The 19,896-nt window shown below is 34.9% G+C and overlaps 1 protein-coding gene across 1 annotated transcript in view; it reads left to right on the top strand.

Annotated features, from left to right (window-relative positions):
• Positions 1-14,865, top strand: part of ACADM (acyl-CoA dehydrogenase medium chain) — a 28,067-nt gene extending 13,202 nt beyond the window's left edge. The window contains exons 7-12 of the mRNA XM_081145015.1: positions 4,089-4,219; positions 4,406-4,514; positions 7,954-8,094; positions 8,895-8,990; positions 12,633-12,881; positions 14,165-14,865. Of these exons, the coding sequence (XP_081001141.1) occupies positions 4,089-4,219; positions 4,406-4,514; positions 7,954-8,094; positions 8,895-8,990; positions 12,633-12,881; positions 14,165-14,236 (798 nt within the window). The 3' untranslated portion in view covers positions 14,237-14,865. The remainder of the gene's footprint in view (positions 1-4,088; positions 4,220-4,405; positions 4,515-7,953; positions 8,095-8,894; positions 8,991-12,632; positions 12,882-14,164) is intronic.
• The last annotated feature ends 5,031 nt before the right edge of the window (positions 14,866-19,896 follow it).

The following is a 19,896-nucleotide window of genomic DNA, read 5'->3' on the forward strand; positions in this document are numbered from 1 at the left end:
AATTTGTAAGTTATACTTATAACCAGTATTTTTGTTTTGTTTTGGTCAGTGAGAAATCTAGGACCAATTTAAAGCCCACTATTAGTAATTATCAGAACCTCAAAGCAAGTGTTGTAGTGTATTATTTTTCTTTCTGGTTTCATCTTTCACTTCAAATTTTTTAAAAAATCATGTATTATATGAACTACCTCCAGTCCCATTAGAGTATAAGGCAAAAAGAATTTTTTTAATAGAGAATAAATGCAAAATTGCTTTGTAAACTATGGAAATGTAAGGTAGAAGTATTATCATTAGTAACGAAAGTTATAATGCTATACTCATTCATACAAATATTTGAATACTATATACCAGCTAGACTAGAAATAAAATAATGAATAAAACTGGACTCCTACTTACAAGAAGTTAACAGTCTGGTAGACCCTTAGATCCTTACCCAGAAAGTGTTAACTTATGGATAGAATTATGCGAGATAGTAAATAAATTAATAAATAATTATTCTTAAAAGAATGTTACTAATTTGCTTCATTTTCTAGTTTGCATGGCAACATTTAGGGTTGTAAGTCAAAGTAGTCAGAATAGTGAGGATGACAAATGCTAGGGACATTTATTACTTTATTAAACACTTACTAATAAGCACTATGGATACCAAGTGGAGTAAGTCCCATTCCTACCCTCAAGAAGCTCTGATACGGCTAAGAAAGAAACACATGAATAACTATAATACTCTACATAATACCATATAGTGTGATAAAGAGGAGAACAAGCTGCAGTGGAAACAAGAAAGAAGGCTTCTGCTGAAAGTGCATTATAAATTAATTTTAATTACTAGGAATGAATCAAATAAGGACATCTCTGAAGAAACAGCCATGACAAGCCATTTCATAAGGAGACATGCAGACCCATACACTTTATTTTTTATTTTATTTTATTTTATTTTATTTTTTAAATATATCTTTATTGATTTCAGAGAGAGGAAAGGAGAGGGAGAGAGAGAGATAGAAACATCAATGATGAGAGAATCATTGATCGGCTGCAGCCCGCAACCCGGGCATGTGCCCTGACCGGGACTCGAACCCGGATCGCCTGGATCCTAGGTCGACGCTTAACCACTGAGCCACGCCCGGCCGGGCAGACCCATACACTTTATAAGCTCTAAAAGCTTTGCCTTATAAAGCAAAGAAACATCTAATACCATATTTCAGGAAAACAAAATTCCGAAAGGTGGTTAAAATAAAATTGTGGCACTTTGGAGCATTAACTTTTTTGGACAGTTCATTTGTGTAATACATTTTTGTTGTTGTTATGATGCTAAAAACATCTTTGAATCCCTGGGTAGGAGAGTGATTTACTGAACTCATGTGACGCCTGAATCCCTTCTATAGCACCCTCTCAGAAGGCCATCTAGCTTATGTTTTCATGCCTGGGAATCACAACCTCCTGAACTCCATTTGGGAGCCTATCTCATCATTAGAAAGCTCTTTTAGAGTCCAGTGCTCCTGAAGGAAAGAACTGTGCCATTTCTATTTATAATCTTACCACCTTGAGGGAGACAAGATGTCTGTAGAGTAGCTGGAGGACATCTGCAATAATGTCAACATTAAAAATTTTTAATAAAAAAATAATCTCACCACCTCACACCATAATAGGTATTAAGTAAAAGTTTGTATGATTTCACTGTCATTTTCTCCTATCAATTCAAATTCTCTCCCTTTGCTATATAGCATTTTGGATATTTGAATAAAGCCATCATATGGGTCTTATCTTTTCTAAGCTATTTTTATCAAAATTTTTTCATCTTCATACAACACAGTAGAGTCCCATCACCTACTTACTAATCTCTGACTCTAAAATATTCTGGAGATAAATACAGTACTCCAGCATGGCATGATGAGTGCAGCGTGGAATGGTTCCATCACTCTTACTTTAGATATTATTATAAATATAGCTTATAGCATTAGCACTGTTGATTTATTTAAAGCTTTCTCTTCGCTTAAATTACCAAATCAGTTTCCCCATCTGTTGTTAACTTTTTGTATATTCATTAAGTAGCCTCTTAACTCTAGTTTCAGCACTGACTTCTCCCCTCAGCTTTACCTTCCTATGTGCACTTGTTTATTAGACATTTCTTCTTGGCTAGACTTAAATACCTTAAACTACATGTGTCCCAAACCAAATTATCTTGTTTGTACTCTTTAGAACTGCTTTTCTTCTAGATTATCTCTAATTTGAAGTTACCTAAACTAGAAAATTGAGAGTCACCATAACATCTTTAGCTCCCCAACATCCTGTTCAGTCATCGTGTCCATGAATTTCACACCACAGTTCTCAACTCCATCTTCTCTTCCCTGTCTTGCTTCTTTCTTACCTGTACAATTGCAAGGCCTCCTAATCTGTGTCCCTAAATCCAGTCTTGTGTAGGTACTTCTGCCACTCACTACTTCTGTGAATGTGGGCAAATTATTTAACCTCACTGTGCCTCAGTTTCCTTATCTGTAAATGCACATACCTAGTACCTATGCCATAGGGATTATTGTGAAGTTTAAATGAGTCAAGTACTTAGAACAGCCCCTGAGAGACAGTGAGAAGTTGTCATTATACCACCTTAAATCTGTCCTTCATACTTTTGTAATGATAAACTATCTAAAAATAAATAAATAAAATGTAAGTCTATCACTCTCCTGCATTTACAAAAACACTCTCTGGTTCCATTTCATCAGTGGCAGTTGTACCTTTTTCAGTTTGTGAACCCATTTTAGAAGCTGACATTTTCAGAAAAGTGCATATACTCCTCAATTTTCCACAGTAGATCATTCGTGATTCCCCTGAAACCCATGTACTTGATTCCTCAAGGCTCCACGGCATAATAACAGGTGTTCAATAAACTTTTGTTGAATGTGGAAAACTGCTCTCCTTAGTATGACATGCACCTCAGCCTCCATGAGCAGATCTCTTTCTGCCTTTTCAGCCTCTTTTCACGGCTTTCAGTTTCATACTTTACTTTCCAATACTGAACTATGAGTCGTTTCCCCTGTGCCTTCAATATTCTTGCCTTCCTTATTACTCTTCTTTTCACCCTCCTTACCCATCACCTCCCATCCTCCATGTTTAAAGAATCATTTCTTATGTCCCTGTTACTTCTGAATTAAAATTAACTGCTAAGATTTCTGTCTGCTTTGGATTGTAAGTGTCTTAAGGGCAAGGGACTTGTGTCTTTGGGCCTTGTATCCACCGTACCTGTCGCTCAGTAAACTTGAATGATCTTCAGCTACCCAGTGCTTGCCTCCCTTTACCCCCTTTATCCATTACTGCTTACACCTTGTCACTCCTCTGTTTAAGAGCCTTAAGAGGCTCCCTTCTTTCTACCAGATAAAATGTTAACTTCTTTGTGTGATATAAAGGGTTCTTTGTCATCTGTTTCCCTCCTTTCTTTCCAGACTCACTTCCTACCATTCCCTGGCACTTTGGTATTCCAAACACTGGGTATCCCTGCTATTTATCTCAGTATCATTGCATATGTTACTACTTCTGCTGGGAATATACATTTCTCCTTTTCCCTACCTGGAAAGAATTCCTTTTTCTTCATGAGACTTAATTTAAGCATCACCTCTGGGAAGCTTTTCCTGACACGCTAAAGCTAAGCTAGTTTCTCAAGCCTGCTGTGTATGACTTTAATAGATATATAATTAAATACAGCATTTCATCCCCACTGTTACATTGTGACAATCTTGAAGACAGGATGTCTTTCATCTCTGGTTTTTCCATCTAGTTTGTAACCTGGTTTACATAGTAGATACTACTCATTAAATGCTTGAATAAGCAAGTACATGTGAAATTGAATTTAACTTGGTTGAAGATATCTAACGTTTTAATTTTTGGTATGGTTTACTGGTATCCTACATTAAGTTCAAATCATATATTAAATACTTTTACGTTTGAGCAGTTTATTTGATTCTACAAGAACATTTTCTTTTAGGTATTTTAAAATATTTAAAATACTGGCTTAAAAAATAAAATACACTCCTGATTCTATGTTCATAACTTTATTAATAATTAGCATTTAGTTTTTCTCTTGTTTGCATATATTCCAGGCCTACTGTGTAACAGAACCCGGAGCAGGCTCTGATGTAGCCGGTATAAAGACCAAAGCAGAAAAGAAAGGAGATGAATATATTATTAACGGTCAGAAGATGTGGATAACCAATGGAGGAAAAGCTAATTGGTATGTTGTTTAAAGCATCTCTGTATATTGCTTCTTAATTACTGTAGATTAAGAATCTCCTTTCTCCTTTCCTCATCTGGAAAAGGGGGATAATAAAAGTGGAATTGTTGGGAGGTTTAACTGAGATAGCAGTCACCATGGATTACCTGCTAATATCATCTTTATTATCATGTATGTATATATCAGGTACTTTTTATTGGCTCGTTCTAATCCGGATCCTAAGGTTCCTGCTAGTAAAGGCTTTACTGGATTTATTGTGGAAGCAGACACCCCAGGGATACAGATTGGAAGAAAGGTAAAGTGTATATCCGTGGTTAAGGCCTCAAATATCATTTTAACCATAAATTTCAAAATTACCATTTCAGTTTTGTTAATGAAAACATTATATTTTTATTAAGTTGGTATAAAAATAAAGCTGTGTTTTGATGTTATCAGGTGAAGCAATCTATAAATTGCTGGAGATTTTAAGGTGAAAATAATCATTTCAAGTCATTATTTGGAGGAGTGGCCATTCATGGTGCCAGTCTGTGGAGAATACTAACAGTTGTGAGGGATAATGAAGCAGAAATCAAGCTATTATTTATAGGTCCTACCCAATAATGAAGTTTTAGATATCTCAAAACACTTTCTCACTCTTTTTCCTTCCTTACAGCAACCTTTCTCATAGGATAAGTGACATTATGCCCATTTTATGGATTAAAACAATGTGACATAAGTTGGTTACTCAAGGCCATACAACACTAAGATAAAAATCTGTGCCTGAGAAAAGTGTGGAAATAGCAAAGAGCCTTGAATGTGGGAAGGCAAGAAAATTTTTATTTAAATAAGGTAGTTGAACATATTTGAAAAGTGTTGTAATCTGAATGTGCAGATAATTTAGCAGTAACATTTTAAGTGGCCTAAAAAGAAAAGAGTTTGAATTTAACAAATCAAAGAAGGAAAGAAAGGAAGTCATTCAAGTAGTCCTAGTGAGAGCTAAGGAAGCACAATTTGAGGTTATAACTCTGAGATCAGGAAGAGGAGACAACTTTACAACTGTAAAAAACTTTTTGCAAAGTGAATTTGTAAAAAAGAAAACTATTAATGACCAAATTACATCTCTATCCAAGGTAAAGGAGGAATTATGGAATTTAATTAAGAGTTACTAAAGCTACACAAATATATTTTCTTCCTCCCAAGTGGGGAAAGGCACAGATTATCTGGTCAGATACTAGACTAAGAGTGGTATTACCTGAACTGGAAAGGTTAATTTGAACTGACTGAGCTACACAAACTTCTAAACCAGTAATATACTGTTTAATTGTATAATCCTGTTTTAAAAGCCATCAGAAGAATCTCTGTTGTACCTAAGCTCTTTAAGATGGAACCATGTTGCTAGATTTTTTGAGAGGGAAAACTTCTCTTATAGGTCATAGAATATTAAAGGTGGAAGTTAATCTGTACATTTTTTATTTCAGTCTGTTTACTGAATATTGAAACTGAGATTCAAGTGAAGTGACTTACTGAGGGTTACATACTTAAAGGCAGAGTTGAGATCAGTACTAAGGTATCCTAGGAACTTGTCCAATGTAGTTTCTGACACTGTATTCTGTATGTTCTCCTAAGAGTAGATATTAAAGATAGACAGCACTTTACATATAAAAGTATAATGAGATTGTTGTATATTACAAAATATAAGTACTAAAAATGACTGTGCTTCTTCCAAGCAATTGGTTTGTTTTTATTTAGGTTTTATCCACATGTCCTTTTTAGGGATGGTTGCTAGAGAATTCAGGGCCATCTCTAGAAAGTGTAAAGGACCAAACAGCTTATATTTTTTTAAATAGTAAACCCACGTCTAATTTTATGTTGCTATAATCTAGTCTCATTTTCTTTTCTTTTTTTAAATATCTAATTTAATAAATATTTATTATTGAGTTGATACTATTTGCTAGGCCCTATTATTCTAGGTACAGGGGAGACTACATGGATCAAAACAGACATAAATCCCTGGACTTGGGGAGCTTCTTTTCTAGTGAGAAAGACGTAGTTTTATTATATGTAATTAAACTTCCTTTAAATCGTTTTTTGAAATATTGGGCATTTGCAAATTTGGGAAAATTGATGATTTTCAAAATGTTTTGTGTTCTAGAAATTATATGGCTTGAGAGTCTAGAAAGCTTTTTGGTTTTAAATATTCTGGTGTTTGGGGTGATTCTGGGAAACAGGATAGAGTAAACAGTGTTTTCATAAACGGTTTTCTCATTATACCTGGGTGAAGGTCTAAGGTACTAGAGTTTATCGATAAAGAGATATTGTTTTATTTTTCTGTCAAACTATATATTGTCACCATTTCTTCAAGCCTGGAAGCAGACTATTAATATTAAAGCAAGCAAATTAAAGAATTTATTTACAGCTGTATGTTCCCATGGCCCATACTTCTCATGCTGCTTATTAAAAACAAGATTATTATTTTTTCCTTAAGGAGAAGGGTCACGATATCTGCAACTTTTAAAATAATTCAAAGACTGCTAATAATTATACACACACACTCAGTACAAATGTACACACACTCAGTACAAATAAAGCAAATGTGGCAAAATGTTAACAATTGGTGAATCTAGGTAAAGGGTATATAGGTATTCATTATACTAGTACAACTTTTCTGTTGGTTTGGATATTTTCAAGACAAAAAGTTGAGGGAATGTAGCTACTTTGGCGTTTATAAATGTAAATGTGCACTTACCACATGCCCAGCATTCCCTAGGTATTTATCCAGGAGAAATGAAAACAAAGACCTATACATGAATGCTTAGAGCAGCTTAATTTATAATTGATAAAAACTAGGGGGAGGGGTTGTCCATCAGCTAGTGAATGGGTGATGGATATCTGATACATCCAAATAGTGGAATATTACTCAGCAGTCAAAGAAATGAATTACTGACCAGCAGCAACATGAGTGAATCTCAAAAGCACTATGAAAAGTGGAAAGTCTGACACAGAAGGCTGACCTTGTTATTCCACTTACATGACATCCTGGAAGAGGAAAACTATATAGACAGAACTCAGATCAGTGGTTGCCTCGAGCAGGGAATAGAGTAAGGTAATTGATTAAAAAGGCGTACAAGAGAATTTTTGGGGGTGCTGCAATATTCTGTATTTTGATAGTGGTGGTGGTTACACATAAACATTTGTCAGAACTATTAGAAATGTATATGCAAATAGGGTGAATTTTTCTATATGTAAATTCTACCCCAATTAACCAAATTTTAAGAAACAGTTGACAGAAAACGGAAATTCAACTTTTACCCAGTATATTACTTTGCTAGCTGTATTAGCTAAGCTAAAATTAAATGGCCCAAATCAGTTTGCTAAATGCTTTATAGTTATTATATACACGTAGTCCTTTAGACTTGTGTTGGTTTCAAAGTTTGTGAAACATTGTTTTAAACTAGGAGTTGACACTTTTTTTTTGTAATGGTCCCTATTGTAAATAATTTAGATTTTGAAGGCTCTGTGTTCTCTGTCACAACTACTCAATTCTGCCATTGTAGCAAGAAAGTAGCCATATATAATATGTAAAGGAATAGTTGTGATTATATTCCAATAAAGCTTTCTTTACAAAATAGGCATTGCAAGCCATAGGTCGTTAACTGTTGTTTTAGACAATTGCAGAAAGTCATAAAAAGGTGGTTAAAGCAAAATTCATGCTAGCTTGAAAAATTTTCCTTTATATATATTGTTTTTCCTGCTAGGAATTAAATATGGGTCAGCGGTGTTCAGATACAAGAGGAATTGTCTTTGAAGATGTGAAAGTGCCTAAAGAAAATGTTTTAATTGGTGAGGGAGCTGGTTTCAAAATTGCAATGGGAGCTTTTGATAAAACCAGACCTCCAGTAAGTAATATGACTTGATCATCTTCATAGGACCTTTTATTTATTACATTGAATAGTTTTATTTTAACATTGTATGCTTGGCTTGTATTTCTTTTCCTTTTTTTAAAAAAAAAAAAAAGTCTATTGATTTCAGAGAGAGGAAGGGAGAGGGAGAGAGAGAGATAGAAGCATCAATGATGAGAGAGAGTCATTGATCAGCTGCTTCCTGCACGTCCCCTCCTGGGGATCGAGCCCAAAACCCCGGGCATGTGCCCTGACCGGGAATCAAACCATGACCTCCTGGTTCATGGGTTCACGCTCAACCACTGAGCCACGCCAGCTGGGCTATTTCGTTTTTAATATCTGCTTCTTTTATTAAGGATGGAGATATATTTTTCTTTATTATTTAGAATTCTTCAACTCTCTTGCTGCCTTTTACAGAAATTATTTTAGTAAATACAAAATTACTATAGTTGCTGCTAGATTTACAGAGACATTTCTCAGTTTAATCATTCCTGCTAATATGTGCTCATTTCATCTTGCTTTACTCATTAGGAATATTTTCCCTAAGAAGCTTTCATTTGTTAAACTGAAGGAATTAGTTTTCTCTTTCTATGATCCTGTGCCTTCCATTAAGCTTAAATTCACAAATAATTTAAATTTAAATCCTGGTATCCACCCCTCTCCTCCCAGTCCCTTGTTGCCTTAAACTGTAGTTTATCTCTCTGTATAATCCTTAATTTAGAATCTTAGGCAAATAGCTATTATACCATGTGTTTTAAAGACAGCATGAACTTTTGCTTTGTAAACTATTACACTAGGTAGCCGCTGGTGCTGTGGGACTAGCACAAAGGGCTTTGGATGAAGCTACCAAGTATGCCCTGGAGAGGAAAACTTTTGGAAAGCTGCTCGTAGAGGTAATTTTAATATTGTATTTGCTTTGTTCAAATGTAAATACATTCATTTTCATTTAAATATTTGAAAATTGTCTTTTAAGTACAAACTATTTCTGCTTTGGTAGCAAGAAGATAATGCAATCTATCAGGATGAGTTTCAAGAATAGATTTTCTGTAGACTCTCCCACTAACTATTGTCCACTCAGGGAATTGTGTTAATTAAGAAGAGGGGGGAAAAACAAGCCAGTATTTAATGAGTGCCTGTTGTATATCTGACACTGTGCTACACATTTTAAATATATTTCCTAATTCTCCCGCTACTACCCTTGTTTTGGTAGTACTATAATCTCCATTTAAGATTTGGAATCTGAGACTGAGACAGATTAAATAATTTGTCCAAGGTCACACAATTTATGCATCACAGATCCAGTACTCCATTTCATGCTCTTAATCCATGTTACTTTCCATGTATTTTTGAGTATCAAATAATTTTAGTACTAAAGAGTCATGTCTTCCATGAACTTACAGGGAAATTTGTAACTCTTATCTCTTCAAGTACTATTTCTGTCCTCATGTGTCAGTGGTTCTCAAACCATCTGTGGTGAAAGATCAGTTTGTTTTTAATTTCAAAGAAATTATGGACCATTATTATTGTATACATAAGAATGTCACAACACCATCATATTGTTATGAAACTTTCTAAATGTTTACTCTCACTTTCTATGTCACGAACCAGTAACAGTTTTCCTTGCGTCCTGTGCCTAATCTGCTACTTAATCCTGCTGAATTTTTTTATTCCTTTTTTTAATTTATAGAATGTATATTCAGTTCTTTTTCTGTTCCACCTCTTCTTCTTTTATGGTGTTCTGGTTTTTCAACATAGCTTCTGTTTCTCTTTCTTTCTCCTTAATTAAATAAAAATACTTCCTTTATAGTCACTTTCAGACTTTTTTCTGTTAAGTTCTTAGGGTGTTAATCGTTTGGTCTGTGGCATCTCCTATCTCTGTTATGGCCAGTTATTTTTCTCTCTTAATTTTTGCTATTAAGTTTATCTGCTGTAGGTATTATTTTTCTTCAGTGCACTGTGGTAGCACCCTAAAGACTGACTTTTATACTTTGTGCTTTTATCAGGTACCCCAGAGATTTCACCATTTCAAGAACTGTTTTTTTTGCGTTAATTTCTCCACTTAGGGAATCCTGTACACATTGATTCCACACTTGAAGAGATTCATTCCTGGTTCTGATCCTTCCAGACAGAGTCCTGGACAAGAGCTAAGCTTCCTGCCCTCTTGAGCAGAGACTTTTAGTTCCCCCTGTAGAAAGAAGCTATTTTCCCAAGTGCTTTTCCTTTGTATGTAGGGAATCTCAATTTTAGCCCCTCATCTTTTTATTTTTGGTTAATCCTCACTTGAGGGTATTTTTTCCAGAGAGTGGAAGGGAGGGAGAGAGGGAGAGGGAGAGCTCAATAAATGTAAGAGAGATACATTGACTTGTTGCCTCCCCCACACGCCCTGAGGATTGAACCTGCAACCCAGGTATGTGCCTTGACTAGGGATTGAACCCACAACCTGGACATGTGTCCCCACTGGGAATCAAACCCACCACCTTTTGACCACCCCACATTTTTAAATCAATCTCTCAAGAGAGCATGGGCATCTTATACCAGGTTGTCAAGGCTGTGGTGAAATAAGCTCTAATATATCTTGCCAATGGGAATATAAATTGGTGTAACTTTTATGAACCACATTTTGGTAATATATATCCAAAGTACCTTCCTTTGGGCCCATAGTGCAGTGGTTATTCTACAACTACATTTCATACGGTACTTCCTTTCAGATATACTCCCATATGTGCAACACAACATATGCATAGGTTATTCATTTCAGCATTGTGTATTTAAGATATACACCAAATATAGAAACAACCAACCCATGCAGTGGAAAACTTTGCAGCTATAAAAAAAGTGAAATAAGTATTTTATTTATTGATGTAGAAAACACTCAGGTTTATTGATAAGAAAAGCAAAATGAAGAACCACCAACATGGTAGACTAGCATATGTGTAAAAAGCAGAGACTACAGATGTATTTGCTTATATGTATGTATATAATATCTCAGCTGGACAGAAAACAAATTTCTACCTGGTTACCTCAGGAAGGGGAATTAAATGGGAAGGGGGAGGGGGCAGATGATAGAGAGAAGTGAGAGGAAAACTTGGAGTTTGGTCTGGTTGATGTCTGACCTATTCAACAGACAGACTGAAAACCGCTGCTCTGTCTGTGAAGTAGCCCATTCTGTCTCACTGCTTCACTAATAAACTCTCTTTCACTATTAAAAAACAAACAAACAGTGAAAACTAAAACAAACAAAACTTTAAAAAATCACTGGCTTAGAAGTATGGGCAAAATTCAGGCAGGTAGAAATAAGGGAGGATATTACTTCTCCACACAGGATTTACTCACATTGGCTAATAATGCCTCCTCTAAGATTTAATTACCATGCCAGTACAGAGCAGCTTGTCACATTCTCAAGTAATGTGACGGTTTATGCTCTAAATATAGTAAATGTATTGAAATTAAACAGCTCAGTGTTTTATTTTTTTGTGATGTTTGGTTTATATTAGTCCATACACAGTCATAGATTGTGTGGTTTTTATAACCTTTTAGTCTTCAAAACCCATTTTGATGTTGCCTACTACATGAAGCACCTTTCTAACCATCTTAGTATCTTGTTCTGAATGCCTATAGAATTACTTTTAATGTATATTATTTTAAAGCATGTGTCCCATTCCATGTTTATTAAAGAATAATTTATATGATACAATATAAAATTAAGTAATAAAACTCATCTATAATCCCATTGTCCAGAGATGATTACAGTGGAAATTTTGCTCTATATTCTCTTTTTCACAAATATATTTTTCCAAATCTGTAACTATACTGTATATTTGAATTTTTCCCTTATCAATATATGATGACGTGTTTCTGTCTTATAACATATCTTGGCCATACAACTCATGGAACACTTACTATCTCTTATTCAAAGTACCCATCTTATGTCTCCTTTTTGATTATGGAACTCTAGAAAAACAAAAGACATCTTTTATTTGTCCTTGTCATGACACTCACTTTCCCCTGTCAGTGTCTGTTGTGCATTGTTATTCACTGTATGTAGCAACTTTCTTTAAAATTCCCAGCTGACACTCAGAAGGATACATACCATTTTTGTGGTATTTTTGCCAAAAATCCATAACTTCTCTCCAGTGCTAAGAAAATATCAGGCAAACCCAAATTAAGGAATGTTCTACAAAAAATAACCAATCAGTATCCTTCAAAAATGTCAAGTTCATGAAAGACAAGGGAAAACTAAGGAATTGTAACAAAGTGGGAAAGACTAAGATGACTAAATTCAATTGGAATTATATTTGGGATCCTTGAAAAGAAAAAGGACAAATTTGAACAAAATTTATAGTTAAGTTGATAATATTGTCCCAATGTTAATGTCCTATTCTTGATAAGTATACTGTGGTTTTGTAATATGTTAACACTGAAGGAAGCAGGGTGTAACTTTTTAAGCCTAAGATTAGTTTTAAAAGTTTTTAAAAATTACAGGAGAAAAACTTTTGGTGAACAGATATTCTTAAACATTTTCTTTTTAATTCTAGCACCAAGGAGTATCATTTTTGCTGGCCGAAATGGCAATGAAAGTTGAACTAGCTAGATTAGCTTACCAGCGAGCCGCTTGGGAGGTTGATGCTGGTCGTCGAAATACCTTTTATGCATCTGTTGCAAAGGCATTTGCTGGAGATATTGCAAATCAGTTAGCTTCTGATGCTGTGCAGATTTTTGGAGGCAATGGATTTAATACAGAATATCCTGTAGAAAAACTAATGAGGGATGCCAAGATCTATCAGGTAAGATTAAAAATAATTTTTGTTGTTTCTTAGGAAACAGAGTGTTTGTAGATGACAGTAGATTTTGACCATTTAGGGATTTTATGCCACTAGTAATAGTAAATGACATTGTAGATGGTTGTAAGCTGAAGTTTTTAGAACTAACTAACACAAATAAGAATGTTACCTTTAAGTATATGCCTTAAGAGAGAATAGGTTAAAAAAGTAAATGGTATATACATGTATGTGGATCTAGATCAGCCTTCTTTGAGTCTTGACATCCTAACTAATCATAACTCACCCTTTAATCTCCTAAAACTTTGCACATCACTTAAAATTAATTATTTTATTTTGAATCTTGCCTGACAACTATTGACTTTATTGAAACGATAATTAGGAGCAAAAAGCAAACATGAAGAGACAGATATAGATGATTCTGTTTTCTAAATTAAAGGAATAATTTAGTAAATTAGATATAAATGTACATGTTCTCCACATGTACCTTAAGTAATTATAGCCCATGCTCCTCGGTATCTCCTCTCTTGCTTCCCTCCACCCCAGGAAATTATTTGAGAAATCTAGTCATCTGAAATCTAGAGATAGAATCTTAGATGAGTGAGAAGAAAATTTAGACACAGAACAGCCTCTTAATTTAGACTTGAAAAAACTGAGGACCAGAATGTGTACCTTATCCAAAGTTATAGGTTTATCTGGTGATACTCTTCCTCTCCTGCAGCCTATAATTATTATGATTATTACTATTATCAACCATGTAACTTTTCTCTGCCATCTGAGAAGGTAAAATAACAAGTTACCAGGATTAAATGTTCAAACTGGAAGTGAGGGTTGGCTACTAGGAAGTGAACAAAACCAAATCCTTCCAGCATCATTTTCTTTAGCAACTCTGTTCCTTAGGCCCCAAGAGAAAATGTCAGATTTTAACAGTAGAAATAGAAAATGACTCAAGGTGACAACTAGCTAAAAACAGTTCAGAAAAGTTGGAGAAATACTTTAGCAACATCAAACTTTAGATTTCCCAAACTTTTTGAAATGTTAATATTTGATTTTTTAAGACAATTCCAAAGTTTTGGTAAATCACTTTCTATAATAATTTTAACTAATCTTTACAGAATTATACATTTTCATGGGTTTCACAAAATCAGGTTTTGGAATCACTATAGACCCTGTATGTGGTTTGACTCAGTTGGGTATTGAAATAGAGCTTACACTACTTTCCAAATTATTGAGTAAATTGAAGTTATTTGTGTACTGAAGATATTTAACCTATATTTTTTTTCTTGCAGATTTATGAAGGTACAGCACAAATTCAAAGGCTTATTATAGCTCGTGAACACATTGGCAAGTTTAAAAATTAACAAGATTGCTGTAGAAACGTGATTAATTGTTGAGCAAATAGAACATAATCCAGTATTTAAGCTACAAAAAAGAGAAAGGGCTTTACGACTTTTCCCAGTGAAAATCTTAAAATAAGTACTGTTAACTAAACATATGCAACTGATTCTAATAGTAGTTTTACGTTTGTTTGATTTTATGACTTGCCTTTCCTCAAATAGATTTGGTTCCATTAAAATTATGTGTTGTCCTCAGTACCACTGTACTTGAACTATATTAACCTTGAAAAATACATTTGTTTTGTTATTTTGACTTCTTAAAGTAACAAATTCCTTGGAATTTTAATGTTTTTCCAATGACAGAAAAGTGGGTTTATAAAAGTATTTAGGATGTTCTAAAATTTACATTGAGGAAATTTTGTCAGATTTAGATGCCATCAAATAACTTGCCAGTGATTTTGTAGATTTAATGATGCTGTGCTAGAGGAGTTCATTTTGTTGTAATTTGGAAAGCATTTGTTTTCAATTTTGTACGGTAATTGTAAAAAAATTGATGTTCATATTCTCCCATTATACAACAACCAGAAGTTAATTCTGAGCCCACATTTCACTTGCCTTATTTAAAATAAATCTATAAAATTTGCCTTAAATTATTTTTATACGACTCCATTGATCTCTGGGTAGCTTTTGGTTTATTGTACACAATCTCATTTCATGTGCATACTTTCTGAAAAGAAACGTAAATAAAATTATTCAATACTTATTAGCATATATATATATATTTTTAAGCCTCACGTGAGGACATGTTTTTCATTGGGGAGGAGAGAGAGAGAGAAACATCAGTTGGTTGCCTTCCATACATGTCCTGACCAGAGACTGAACCCACAACCTGGGTATGTGCCCTGACTGGGAATTGAACACACCACCTTTCAGTGTACAGAACAATGTACCAACCAACTGAGCCACACCAGCCAGGGCAGTGTATCTGTATTCTTTCCAGGAAGTTTTATTACTTCATGTAATAGTGATACCTACTTTATATACTGTGATGGAAAGAAAAAGCCATGTTTTGATTTTCAATTGCATAGTTACCTGCCTATTTTTCATGAGATTATATTATGAGATACCTCAGGAAATACAAATATAAAATAATAAACATATAAAAGAAACAACATTTGTGAATTTCTTTGTAATTCTAAACATCAAATACTGCTAAAATATGTTATACTAAATGGTGTCTCTGACATTACTTCTGATTTTGTAATTCTGACACCAACTCTACAGTTCAATCCTATTCTGACACTAATTCAAAATAGCATCAGACTCCACAGGTTTAAGGGCTCAGTCGCACAAGACTACCCTCATTTCAGACATTAGTTCCAAGTCCTGGTTCCCCAGGCTACACACACTTCTGTCCAGTTTTGCTGCAAATTCGGGTATTCCCCAAACCCTGCCCTCAGATTTGATGATTTGTTTGAATGGCTCACAGAACTCAGGAAAACACCTCACTCACATATACTGATTTATTACAAAGGATATAACTGAGGAACAGCCAAGTGGGAGAGATGCATAGGGCAAGGTGTGGGAGGACACACAGACCTCTCATACCTTCTCCCAGTGTACCACCCTCCCAGCCTTCAATGTGTTCACCAACCCGGAAGCCCCTGAAGCATAAGTAACACAAATGAACTTAAGCTACTTTAAGTTAAAAAGTGAACAAATGTATTTAAAGTCAGTTGACCCTTGAACAACTCGTGAGTTAGGGGCAGTGAAACTCCAGCAATCTCCACCCCTGTGCAGTTGAAAATCATTAATAACTTTCGACTCCTCCAAAACTTAATTACTAATAGCCTACTGTTGACTAGATGCCTTACTAAGAACATAAACAGCCCATTAACACATATTTTGTATATTACATAAATTATATGCTGTCTTCTTACAATAGAGTATGCTAGAGAAAAGAAACTTATTAAGAAAATCATAAAGAAGATACATGTATAGTACTATATGTATTTATTGAAAACACATCACATGTAAGGCGACCAGTGCTGTTTAAACCCAGGTTGTTCAAGGGTGAACTGTGTATTGAAGTGTCTCACGGATCTGAAGGGCAGGGGTGGAGTCAGTTTTAGTAAGGGATTAGAACCTAAATAGGGTTTCACAATCCGTGAAATACTCTTTTTCTACCTTGAAACTCTACTTCTCACTGTCATGTCTCTTTTTCTCTTGTTCTGTAGCCTAGCTTTCTCTGCTTCTTTGATCCCATGATAGACTAAGATCTAATATTTACATATGAGATTTGCCACCACTTATCAACTGACTTTCAAGGGCTATTAAAGCCAGAAGGGTAGGTAGAGTCATAAATTATAAACATGATTGTTAGTTGCATTTATCTGTGAATTGGTGGTTCCTGGAACAGGTATCGTTTTATAAAAGATTTGGTAAGTTTATGACAAGTTAATGAATGTTTAAGGAATCTACCAGAATAGATTTGCATAAAGGGAGAGGAGATTATTCCAAGACTCCTCTGAATTAAAAAAGAAATGGCTGTTTATATGGCTCTCAGATTCGAATCCATTATCCATTAACAAATAGTACAAAAGGCCTTTGGAGATTAACAGTTAAATTCTACAGGCAACAATGTTTTTGTTGTTGTTTAAACACATGTTAAACATTTAATTGAACTCAATGAATGAGGAAATAAGATGCTAGAACTGCTAAAAGGGAGAATTTGAAAACCAGACATATAAGCAGTTAGAAATGCTTAAAATAACTTGCTAATAGATATGACTGGCTCATAACCTATAGGGCAATAAAATCTAAAGGAGTCATCTTTTCTACAGAGCAAAAATCAGTTCTAGTTCATGGTTTATTTGCATTACTCTCCATTTTCTACAGTTTAACTTCTAACTTTACAGAGTTGTATAACAGCCTAGCCAGTAAGAAGACAATCACAGGTACATACCCTTCAGAAAATACCCAGAGGATCCACAAGACAACACCTAGCACTTCACTGAAAGGATACTCAGTCATTTCTTTTATCCATTTCCAAGTCTTTGACAATGTTTCTTGACAGTTTCTGCCTTGTGATTATAAGTATTCTGCCAAGATTACTCCTGATTACACAAAGACAGGTTTGGCCCAACTATTGACCTAGACATAGCAAAGTGTCTAGGCCTTGCATTAACTCTGCAAATCCAGCAACAGGATTAACCTGCCTGAAAGTTTTCATAAAGATACTCAAATTGGACTTTTAAAGCCTTCATAATTTGCTATCTAAAGGCTAGAGAACCAAGTGCAAGAAACTCTCCACCAGATTTCTCCAGTAGTTCCTACGAATATGGGTGAATTTCCCTCCTCAGCTTCTCCAAAGTTTACTAAGGTTCTTGGTTTGCTAAGAAGGGCCCTGTAAAACTGGAACCCTGTAAGCCAGGTACCATTTCAGTTTTATTGGGATAGCTTTCTAGGCATTGACTCCACATGTAAAGCCAGTTTGTTTATTAATAGTGGGCTAGTCATAGCTGATTAAATGAGAATTATTTTCAAATAATTGAAAATTACACAATTTCTTGGTTACACAAATTCTTCAATTATATCCTGGTAAACAGGAGTAGAGATTCCTTTTGAATATTGCCATGAAATGTAAAGAGATCCAGTAACTGTTTCTGAATTCTGAAGACTCAGTGAGAATCAGATACCATTTTAAAACTCCAGTTTCCAAAAGCAGAGTCCACCAAATGGAAGGCTAGAGATAGCCTAAGAATTAAAAAGGGCTTCCTCACATATCCATAAAAATAGAACATTACAACTGCAAAACAATATTCCAGACAAGTAACCATGATTACATTTCACTCATCAGTTCTTTCAGTTCTCTATAATTGTTTTCCTGGATAGTGGGTCAGTGAACTGCTCTCAAGAAGCCATCTGCTTGCCCAGCCAGCGTGGCTCAGCGGTTGAGCATTGACCTAGGATCCAGGAGATCGAGGTTCGATTCCTAGTCAGGGCACATGCCTGGGTTGTGGGTTCGATCCTCAGGCAGGGGTATGCAGGAAGCAGCCGATCAATGATTCTCTCTCAACATTGTTGTTTCTATTTCTCCCTCTCCCTTCCTCTCTCTGAAATCAATAAAAATATATATCTATGTGTGTGTGTATGTATATTTATGTATGTGTGTGTGTGTGTATATATATAAAGGTATATATATATAAAGATAGGATGATAGGTGCCTGAGAAAGAACACTTGGTTACCTATTTAAGTAAGTGGACAATAAACACAGAACAATATAACATGATAAGGTTATTTAGATGTTTATCAAATGAGGAAACTTTGTTCCTTTTAAAAAAATAAGGATATGAAAAAGTCAACGTTGAGAACTCAGAAACTTTATTCTGGTAAGACAAAAATCTCTATATTGGCAAAATATAAAGGTTAACTTTTTACATTGTTGTTGAAGGGGTTAATCTGTAAACCAGCAATTTCCAACTGGTGTGCAGCAGCACACTGGTGCGCTCCAAGAATTTTTAAAACATGCAATGCTTGACTATTTAGTCAGGGCACTGACCTCTTTTCCCTTAGACTGTCAAATAAAATAACGACTTATACAACAATAGCCGTCCGGTATGAATGAATCAAAATTATACTTTTTTTTTTTTTCCAAATCAGGAAAAAATAGAATATTTCTTCTGGTGTACCGCAGAATTTTAGTAATTAGTTTATGTGTGCAATGAGATGAAAAATGTTGAAATCACTGCTGTAAACCAAGGAAGAAAGCCACTTAAAAGAGCGAATGTTGCCAAAACTGTAGCACATTCCAGTGTCTTTTCAGACTCAGGCATTGCACGTAAGGGAAATAAACATCACTTTCCTAAAGTTTTGACCTTCACTGTGCTTTTTAATATTCTAGAACACACTGATACTTTGAAAGAAAACTATTCTTTTTCTCTAGAAAAAAATAAAAACCCATATATAATTGTATTTCTCTGTTACTATTGCTCATATAGTTATATGATCATCACTATTACTATGACTTAGTCAAAGCAGCTAACTTCTGTTTCACAGAGAAAGCTGGAAGGCAGTTCATTGAGAACTGTTTGTCACACACAAACATTTTAGGAGAGCAGCAAAACTCATAAATATTAACAAAACTTTATATGGCTATATATATCCCTTTACACCTTAAAGTGGCAAAAAGAAACACACTATTAAGTTGACCCAGAGATATAACTTATTCCATAACATATAAAAATAAGAAGCAGTCCGGCCGGGCGTGGCTCAGCGGTTGAGCATTGACCTAGGATCCAGGCGATCGGGGTTGGATTCCTGGTCAGGGCACATGCCCGGGTTGTGGGCTGCAGCCAATCAATGACTCATCATTGATGTTTCTGTCTCCTTCTCTCCCTCTCCTTTCCTCTCTCTGAAATCAATAAAGATATATATATATATTTTTTTTTAAAAAAGCAAATGTATATAAACTTAAAATTATGCTCCAGTAATCAATGATTCAATATTATATCAAAGAAACAATCTTGCTATGCAATAATTATTCATTAATTCAGTCCAAGGTTTTAAATTTCTTTTTTTCATTTATCTTTATTGTTGAAAGTATTACAGATATCCCCCCTTATTTCCCCATTGATCCTCTCCACCCTGCATTCGCCCCCCCCCCCAGGCCTTCACCACACTA

Source organism: Miniopterus schreibersii, assembly GCF_964146895.1.
Source record: "Miniopterus schreibersii genome assembly, chromosome: 8".
In the NCBI taxonomy this organism is placed as follows: Eukaryota; Metazoa; Chordata; class Mammalia; order Chiroptera; family Miniopteridae; genus Miniopterus; species Miniopterus schreibersii.